Source organism: Centroberyx affinis, unplaced genomic scaffold (assembly GCF_046629955.1).
Source record: "Centroberyx affinis isolate AG114_WGS23_722 - 3 ecotype Tasmania unplaced genomic scaffold, CSIRO-AGI_Caff_v1 ptg004263l_1, whole genome shotgun sequence".
In the NCBI taxonomy this organism is placed as follows: domain Eukaryota; kingdom Metazoa; phylum Chordata; class Actinopteri; order Beryciformes; family Berycidae; genus Centroberyx; species Centroberyx affinis.
The window spans coordinates 196,486-207,052 of NW_027281991.1; the positions used below are offsets into that span (position 1 = coordinate 196,486).

Sequence of the window (10,567 nt, forward strand, 5' to 3'; positions counted from 1 at the left end):
TTCTTCTGGATGGACGGATGTGTCACCATCCATTTAGTCAATTAGAGGCATTCCTAGGTTTGTTTTGGAAAAATAGCAGTGAACACAGGGACTATGGTACCAAAACAAAGATAAAAAGAAGAAAGTTAGGTATAACATTGAGATGATTGTAGGTTTTCCAGGTCAGTTTCTTATTTACTTCATACTGTATAGTCTGTTTCCTCTTTTTTCTATGAAGTAGCACCATTATGATCGTTACTGTACTTCTGCCTTGCCCACCATGTTGACGTTCCAACACTGCCCAACGGACAGAAATCTATATGTGGATAATTCTGTCCCTTTTTCTGCATATTATGGATCAGTGTGGCTGCCACCTTAGAATGAGTTTTTAGTGACATTAATCTGGCGTAGCCAGACTTCCGTGTCAAACAAGCGGTTGGTCTGGAGAAATTCAAGCAGAACAGTTGGTTAGAAAGGGGCAGATACGCTGTGGGCTGTCACCATGCTTCAAACCACTTCAAACTTCATTATATTTGCGTCTTCATTTGCGTCAGAGCCTTTGGCCTTTAGGGCGACTATCTGTTCCACCATTATTGACGTGAGAGGACAGACTGCTGAAACTATTGATTTCTCCCTCCCATGTAATGCATCACAGGCTGTCAGCCATGTTTGATAAATCTAACCATAGCCTTTACCATAGCCTGTTTGTAAACACACCATTACATCCCTGTTTTGGACCAGAGTCTTCAAGCTAAGAAGTTGTAAAGGCTTCATCGACTCAATTTGATGTCAAGATTATAGTGACATTAACTTGATCTAAATTGTTGGGCTTTTAAGCAATAATTTGGTAAAAAAAAAATTATCTTTCTCTCACACACAGACATTGCTTTGTCACCAAGCACACCCTCATTTTCTTCCAAAAAAGGTACATAATCTAGTTTTCGTTTTTTTTTTTCCGCTATCCTATCACACAGCATTATGAAAAGCCACACTGTTTGGTCATGACACACAAAGTTGATGGCGAGGACAACCAGGAAGATAAGCACAACTCCTAAACACTTGATGCTAGAACAAGATAGATGATGCTAGATGCACGCTTCACATCCATTTTTGGGATGGGCAGGGCATCATACTGCATTTGGTTGTGCTCCATAGCGCCTCCATCAGGCCAACCTTGCAATAGGACATATTGTGCCAGATTGCCAAGCAGGGCCGACCAATAATAGTATTTGTCCTTAACTGACTGACTGCCATTTTTGAAATGCACATGCCCGACTTTCCATATATAGCATACATTGGCATGGCCACCAAAAAAATCAAAAGTTGGTCAATGTATAGAAACTGATCTAAATCGATCTTTAATGCATCTAATGTGCGCATCATGTCATGTTTGTCAATGGCAATGCACAGACTAGTAGACCAGTAGTATTGTACTCAATGCCAACAACCACTGCCACAAGTAAATTGTCAACCTGTGGGAAACACTTCCCCATTGTTGAAACGCACATGTGCGTAAATCCCTTTGTGTACGTCATCTATACTGTATGTGTAGATTCAGAGCAATCCATTTTCCATGCCACATTTTATGCCACAGCACCTGTTTTAGCACACAGGGCATTGCCCAAGAGCCTGGAAATGTTGCCCTACGTCTCATTGACTTTCAATAGGGAGTAAGTATCTTCTAGACATGAAAAGAGGGTCCAGTACCATTTATGGACAAAAAGTCATGGCTTGTGTCATGTTTCAGTTCCTGACAATGTTGCCCACAGGCTGCGTTCACGGTCCGGCTAAGCTAGACTTGCGTAGTTTAACTTGTTCTTTATTTCTCCTACAAAGTTGATTCAGTCACCATCAAATTTTACACAGAGCATTTGAACTGCCTAGCCTAGATCATGCCAATTTCACAGAAGTTTGATACTTGTGACCATTTGGCTGTGATGCACAAATGGGAAGAGAGGCATAATTCCTAAATGCTTCATGCTAAGAGTAAAAAAAATACCCTGGTCAGCCAGATAGTGGCACTATAACAAACAACTTCAGATATTGGCCAATACCATATAGCCTAGCATAATTTATTTTCCTCAGATTCTTTCACTCTCACTCTTTCAGCATGAATCCATTGCAAATACTAGTTTCATTTCTGCCTTGATAGTTTCATGCCATTCTTAACTGTATGCAAAACCCTTTTAGCTACTTCTACTACAAAGTTGATCCAATCTCCACAACCTTTTGCACACAGCATATTTGGACTAGATTACTGCTGTTAAACTGACTTTTTAAATTAAAAAGTGTTGACTGCAAAGGTTTGCAAACAGGAAATTAAGCATAATTTTTATATGCTTAAACAACCAAACTTAGCATAAATGTTTGAGATGCACCTCAGACTGTCAGACCAGCCACATATGGTTGTGCTCCATAGCGCCACCATCAGGCCAACCTTACAGTAACACATTTTTAATACTCCTGGAAAGTTGACTCAATCTCAACCACATTTTGCACACAGCATATTTCAACTCCCTACATACATTTGGCCAAGGCACACAAATTAATTTGACAGCGAAGATGCACAAATCTAAACATTCAAGTCTAGAGTAATCAAACTTCCCATACATATTTGCGAATGGGTTCTGAAATGTGTCAGATCACATTTGGTCATGCTCTATAATGTTGCTGTGAGGACAAACTGGCAATTTTGCAAATTGTGATATCTCAGGCACCTGTGTTTGTCTGGCCCATTGACTTGGACCCTGCTAATGGCCACTTGCAGGTAGGGCTGCTGACTAAAGGACAGCAGGCAAATAAGCAATATTTTTTTATTTTATATTGAAACATTTCAGTTTTGTTTGAAATCACATCTAGCATTACCAATTTGCATAAACAATTTGACTATTGAACATGGTTCAATTATTAAAAAAAAAATAAAAAATATTGGATCGGTACTCTGTACACGCAGATACTGTTTATTTATTAAACCGGATTGGTACTAAGACAAAAAAATAGATCAGGACATCCTTAGTTACAGTGGAGAGTTTTAGTACCCCATGGTCCTGCTTCAGAGGCTTTTCCACCCTGACAAGGATACAATTCTGAAACACTGGATACTTGGATTTTTTTTGTAATAAAAATGGCCAAATGTATATTGAAAAGCAACAGCTTTGATGCAAAATATCGGTGTTGGCATTAAGAAAACCCATAAGGCTGGAAGCCTACTTGCCCCAGTGTACCCTACAGACTTGTGAAATCTTCCCCAGTCTGCATGCTGTCCCAGTGGTAGCTAAAAGATTTTTCAAGCACCACCAGAACTATATATGTTGTGGTTTTGATTCTATGAGGCTTAGTGATGACAATCAAAACTACAACAATTAAACATTTTTTTCCCAGTATGATGATAAACTTTTAACTGTGAAAATCTGATATATTTATAACACAGAATAAATAGAGGATCTCTCTCTCTCACACACACACACACACAGAGATTAAGGTGGCAATACAGGTTGTAACATTTGTATCTTTATATCTGTCTCTAATGTGACTGGTTTTCTGTTCGTCTTTTTTTGTTCTGATTAAAGAGCCACCCTGATAAAGCATCAATGATGAAAGTGAGCACAGAAATTAGATCAAACCATTATAGCAGTGGTTCTCAAAATTGGGTCAGGGGGGCACCATGGGTCCTTAAGGGGGTTCCAAAGGTCATTGATGAGGTTCTAGGGTTCCTGGAGGGGTTTCCAGGGATCCCCAGCAAAATGAGGAATAGCTTCACTATAATATAATTGACTAGAAATTATCCCAACTAGAGAATGTATAAGAATGCCTATTGCAATACCAGGTTTCACTTTATCACTCATTTTAAAAAGTAGTCTATAGTGTAGACAGTTCTACAATTCAATACTAAATTTAAAAATATATATATAAAATATATATAATATATAAATCTGATCAAATGGGCGTCTAGCGCGCGCGTGCGCACACACACACACACACACACACACACACACACTTACTTACTTGAGAAAGTACTTCTGTCCGTTGCTGGTGTAGGCCATCTCCCAGCCGGGTGGCAGCGGCAGTTCCTCGGCCACATCGAAGGATTGGTGCCGCTGATGCTGGTGGTTCTGAGAACCGGGGCTGGGGCTGCCCACCGGGCCCAGCTGCAGCGAGGCCGGCGAAGAGTGGGAGCGGGTGTGGGAAACCTGGAGCCGGGGAGGATGGGAGGTACTGTCGGTACTGCTCTGACGGGAGTGAGAGCCTGAGTCTGGCTCTTTGAAGAAAGACTCCGGGAGCAGTTTCTTCCTCCAAGAGGAAGGTTTTGGGTTCATGACCGAGTTGAAAAGGGCTTCCAGGTCCGTGTCTGAGTCTTGGGCTACGAGCACTACTTGTTGCCCCGGCATAGGCTGCTGATTGGAGTTCATCTTGTTTATGGAATAATGTGAAAAATTACGGCAGAAAGTTTCGGGAAAAGTTTAGATTGCGGCCTCCTGACTGTCAGTACTGCCCTCCCAAATCTCTCCGACGCTCCTGTTGGGGAAAAAAACTTTTGTTCTCCCTCCGACGTCCGTTTCAGCCTGAAATAGCTCCACACAAGTTCAACAAAACTCTGGAATTATCGCCACACGACAGATGTTATTGGCGGTGTTTTCCCTTAGCCACAACGAGTTTACCTTACGTTTTTCCCAGCCGACCGTCGGCTCAATGCAGAATTAGTAAACTAGAAAGTTGGGACGGGACAGCCGGGCGGCGCTTCATAAATATTCAACAGCGTCGGGAAGGGGAGGGAGCAACAAGGAAACTTTAGCGATTATAAAAGTACTTGCATAAAAGTTATACGTGGTGTTACAACAACAACTCGTTAGTAAAGCCGCATTTGTACTGAAATATTAAGTAGGTCAATGGTAAAACTGCTGAAAAGAGGAGGAGGAGGTTTGTGTTACATTGGTAAATCTCAGCTGCTGCACTCGGCCCGTTTGGGAATGATTTCGGTGGCTGAGTCCGCTGAACAACAAAATAGAGCCATACACAAAACTAGGCTACTTATTAACTGTTGATATAGCCTAGTTCTGTTGAAGCCATAATCCAAACGTTCAAACACAATATTCCTCTGATGTCTTTGTACTGAAAAACCGTTTGTCTGTTTTTTTAGACTGCGTGAGCTATAATGCCAGTACAACAGGACGTTACGCCAAACTCTAAAATATGACAGCCTACTTATCGGCAAACGCTGGATGGATGCCGAATTGAAGAGTGGCTTCTATCGATTTAGATAGGGTCTTGATGTTCTTCCAGCTATGTAGCCTACGTTTGTCGATAAATAGGGAAATAATAAATTGTCAGATGTTCTGAATAGAGTTTGGCGTGGCTTTTTCTCCACACGCAAGAACGGAATTTATCAGGCTAGTATTAGTGCCTGCTTCGTCCTATAGTGTGGGTGTGAATAATCCAGTGAAACCCGAGAGAGAGAGATCTGCCTGTCTGACCCTCTATTGTTCTGGACAATCAAGGCATTTTCACATCTTATTAATTAGTGGGCTAGTCCTTACGCAACAAAAATATAATTTTCTATATGTTCTATCAATATTGAATTTTTCAATTTTTGAGTTCACTTGCTTTTTAATTACAAGTATTTAATAATGTATACTTCTATGCTTCAATGACCAACATTGATTAATAATGAAAAGAAATATTGTGGATTTAGACCAATAAATAGGCTATATTAAAGATATTAGTGGCCAGGATATTTGCACACCTTTAAAAACTTTGTTGCAGGTAGAGAGTTGGATTTACCAAATGCACTTTTCATATATTGACAATATAATTGCAGTTTATATAATTGATAGGCCTATATATTTGAATATAAATTAGCATGAATACATTTTTCACCTTGTCTAAATGTGTTTTCTTTGTCTATAGTAGAACACGAGATCCAAAATATATTCAACAATACATTATAGATATATTTAAATAGAATATATATATTAAAATATAGTGTTAGAATATAACCCTAACCATTTGAAACATGCCTATATTTAATTTTGCATCAAATAATAATATGGAGGGAAAAAAACAGTTCTATTCCATATCCAAAAAAGGAAGCAAGTTCAATGAAAATATGTCTAAAATGTTGAACAATAAAAGTTATGGCACAGAATGTTTCATGTGTGCATGATTTTATAAACTGCGGCAATAAATATGCAAAACTTGACATCCAACTAGATTTTCATTAAGACATATCATCCAGGTTATCTCAGAGAAAAAATAAATAATTTTTGACTAATATGCAGTAGATAGATGTAAAATAGTGAGCAGAGAATTACAGTATATTGCAGGCTACCATTTTGTTTGTTTGAGTTGCGCATGGTTGAGGGGATTACTAGTCTAGTGGCTCTAGTAACCCGCCGTGAACACTAAGAATTCCTTTCAGCTGGTTCTGGTCTGGCCAACCCTCTTGGCACAGAGTCATGACCACAGAGCACTGTCCGCTTTTAAAGTATATTGCAGGCTACCATTTTGACAAAATTAGGTTAGTAATTATAACGTTTTTTCACCTTTGTTCAAGGAGATTCCATGATAACAGTGGCAAAAGACATTAAAGGATATGTTCGCTGATTTTGGATCTATAATTTGTTTCTTACATACCTGTAGTAGCCTACTTGGACCCGCAGAGAATATTTGCTCCCAAGTCAGTTGTCGGTTGAAATGGTGAGCTCCGGCTAGACTCTTGCTGCTAACAATGAGTCCAAACAGGGTTTGTCAAAATATCTCTAAAATAGCCATTTGTAGGCTCCAAAGGGGAGTTTAGAGTAAACACAAAAGTTAAAATTAATTAAATTGAATTAAATTAAAGGCATACTGAGCAGAATTTTCCTCCTTGAAATAGCATAAACTCATCCAAAAATGATCCTACTCAATCATTACTTATTGGTAGTCTGTGACAGCATCTGTGTCTGCAGAGACCCTGCCTTCTGCATTTATTTTCTTATTTCTGAATGTTTGGGATGTTTCTGGAGTCAACCTTTTGGTAGTGGGTGTATACGCCTGCAACCAAAACCACTGCTGAATCATTTTATATGTAAAAGCCACGCTGGCTACGGTAGCAGTCCCGAACTCTTAATACAGAGTAACTGGAGTTCTGGTCAGAGCTAGTGCATGTTGTGAGCTGGCAGTTGTTAGTGTAGCTTCTTTGTAGTAGAAAAGCTGATAGCTAAGCTAACCAGCACCAGCACCAGCACCAGCACCGTCACTCTTCATCCCATCCTCTCCTTCAATACTCGCCAGTGGGTGAAAGCCAACCCCAGATTCTCTTGTTTTGGAACGTACCTTGTCTGCTTGCTGTTTCGCCTCGCTGTTCTTTTTTACGTTTTTTTACTGTCGTTTTATTAACAGAGGTTCACAACGGCAGTAGAGATGTCACCAAAGGCTGCTTTATTGACAGATCTTGCATATACACAACTCCGGTAACATTAGGTAAGTCTTTTTCTGATACTGTTAACACCGGAACTCTATAACCGATCCCCAGTGCCATCTGGTGGCGCACTGTCACAACTGCACCAATTGCAATACACCACATCTCCCTTTCTTTCAAAGAAAAAACGTAAAAAGTAAATGTTTAAATCTCACAAATTCTTCGTATAATGAAACTTGCCCCCACTACAAATACTTTATCTCTCTACTGGATTGGCTCGTTCCTTAATGCTTGTTCTGCAGTGAAGTATGAGTTCGCTTAGCTGACTACTCATTCCTGGCCACCAGACTGATTCTCTAGCCCGCTCCTTACATTTTATTATGCCCTGGTGCCCTTTGTGCAGTTTTTCTAGGACTGATTTGCATGGCTGAAGTTTCATTATACAAATTCTTCGTATAATGAAACTTGCCCCCACTACAAATACTTTATCTCTCTACTGGATTGGCTCGTTCCTTAATGCTTGTTCTGCAGTGAAGTATGAGTTGGCTTAGCTGACTACTCATTCCTGGCCACCAGACTGATTCTCTAGCCCGCTCCTTACATTTTATTATGCCCTGGTGCCCTTTGTGCAGTTTTTCTAGGACTGATTTGCATGGCTGAGGGGATTACTAGTCTAGTGCCTCTGAGTAACCTGCCGTGAACACTAAGAACTGCTCTATCTGGCCAGTAGGTTTTTGTTACTCCTTTCAGCTGGTTCTGGTCTGGCCAACCCTCTTGGCACAGAGTCATGACCGCAGAGCACTGTCCGCTTTTAGCTGTTCTCTTAGTTCTATTACGTATGTAGAACCTCCGACATTCTCCGCTGAAAATATTCTGGGGCAGAAGCGATCCCAAAGGGTAGTCTATTAAAATAATAGTTGCCATATCTCCATACGCCCTAGCTCCTCCTTGACCTTGTTTAGCAAGGGAATCGGGACCCTTCTTGGTGTTGCGAGGGCTAAAGGAATAGCGCCTGGCTTGAGTTTGATGGAGTACGGTTGCTGCAGCAGACAGAGCCTGTGACACAGCTTTGGGTATGACTCTTCCAATGTTGCTTTGTCAATACTATCCGTTCTGGATACCAGCTTGAGTTTGACACTGGCGGGCCTACTTATTAAGGCAGTGTGTAAGTCTCTAACTACGTATACATTTTTTTGTATAGAGTGTTCTCCCTTACACAGTGACTCTTGATACCTGCCTAGTACGTGAAGTGGATTGCCTCCTGGGCCAAACAATGGTCTGTCCAATTTAGCTAGTGTGCAGTGGCCTTCAGCAATGTCTTTGTATGTGTGTTCTGGGATGACAGTGATATCTGCACCTGTGCCGAGAAAAAATGGTGTGTTATTATTATGTCCTGCGTCCACAGCATGTGCTGCTTTGACTGACATGCACACTTTACTGAGGTGACCCTTTTTTCTGCATGCATGACATGTCACTTCACTGGCAGGGCACTGCCATTTCCCATGGGTGGGGAACTTTCCACATCTGACATTGCCTGTGTCCAGACTGAGACTGTTGTGTTGTAGAAACATGTTTTAACTGACTTTTAGGTTTTGGGTTAAACAGTTTTGGTTTCCTTGCTTTCACAGAGACAGCGTCAACATCACTGTTTTTAGTCTCACGTCTAAGGTCTGTTTGCTGCTTCTTCACGAGTTCCGACTGCCATGCCATGTTAACAGCCTTCTCCAGTGTCAAGTCTTTGTCCAGCTGCCTCCTTTCTGATAGAACAGTGTCTCTCAGCCCTACTACGAGGTGATACAGTGCAGTAATGAACAAATCCACTGACTCATTAGCTTGTTGCACTCTTAGATAAAATCTGGCCCTTTTGTATATAAAGTTTTGCTGGGTACGAAGTATCTGTCAAGAGTCCTTTACTGTATTATATAGTTGTCTGTCTGCGTCCGACAGAGCTTGCTTAATATGTCATCAGCTTCGTCGCCCATGCAGAAGACCAAAGTGTTTAGCCTGTGAGCTGACGTCTAGGTTGCTAGCCAGTTGAAATCTTTCAAATCTCCTGATCCACTTTTCCCACTCCTGCAGTCTTGAAAAGTTGAATGCCTCAGGTGGTTGGATCGTGAAGGTGGCGTTTGGGGGTGCAACTGGAGTTAGCTGGGGCGGCACCGAGGCCAATGTCCTTGCGTTGTCATCCTCCATACTGTTGCCGTGCTGCTGCTAACGCTAGCTAAAGCACTCGCTAACTAACACACTTAGCCTGCCTCTCTCTTTTTTTTCTTTTGCCTGCTCTCTCACCCGTACTGCCGCACCACTTCTATAATAATAATAATAATGAATTTTATTTATATAGCACACTTTAAAATACAACAAAATCTCAGGGTGCTTCACTGAAAGAGCAATCATAATACAACGTTAAAACTGATCAATAACACAAAAACCATGCGATCACAGGCATAAACCAAGATAAGGGTTGAAATAAGATGAATAAAATTAGAGACTAAAACTAGAGACCCAAGTTTAAAAGGAAAAGCACATATGAACCAGGACCCTAGGGGAAAGTAGAGACTGAAGATTTGATTTAAAAACAGTGAGTGGGTCTGAGGCCTTGCTGATTCCACAAGCGTGGCCCCAGCGATAAAAAGACACAATCTCCCATGCTTGTCAGCTTTGTCTGTGGCACAGCAAGGAGGTTTGAGCTGCCAGACCTGAGTGTCCAGGGTGAGGATTGAGGGGTGAGGAGCTCCTGAAGGTAGGTTGGACTTGGTCGGTGCAATTTATGGCCTTGAACACCGGCAGGAGTAACTTGAAGATTATGTTGGTTTATTGGGAGCCACTGAAGGGAGTGGAGGACTGGGGTGATGTGCTGTGATTTCCATGTTTTGGTGAGAACCCGGGCGGCACTGTTTTGGACGTATTGAACCCTCTGGATAGTTTTGGTTGTTAGGCCTGCAAGCAGAGAATTGCAGTAGTCAATGCGGGGGCCGATGAAGGCATGGACCAGTTTTTCTGCATCACGTTTGTTCAGGGAGGGTCTTAATCTTGAGATGTTCCTCAGGTGGAAGAATGAGGTTTGACAGACAGATTTAATGTGTGCATCAAAGGACAGTGATGAGTCCAGCTTGACACCCAGGTTTGTGCCAAGTGAGGAGAGAGGGATGGGGTGACCATTGATGGTAATGTGGGTGATACCGGCCTTTT

At 41.4% G+C, this 10,567-nt stretch overlaps 1 protein-coding gene across 2 annotated transcripts in view; it reads right to left on the reverse strand.

The window, feature by feature from the left end:
• wwtr1 (WW domain containing transcription regulator 1) overlaps window positions 1-4,653 on the reverse strand; it is a 44,386-nt gene extending 39,733 nt beyond the window's left edge. For both annotated transcript variants that reach the window (XM_071543202.1, XM_071543201.1), the window contains exon 1: window positions 3,985-4,653. In XM_071543202.1, coding sequence (XP_071399303.1) covers window positions 3,985-4,388 — 404 coding nt within the window. In that variant the 5' untranslated portion in view covers window positions 4,389-4,653. The remainder of the gene's footprint in view (window positions 1-3,984) is intronic.
• Between the last annotated feature and the right edge of the window lie 5,914 nt (window positions 4,654-10,567).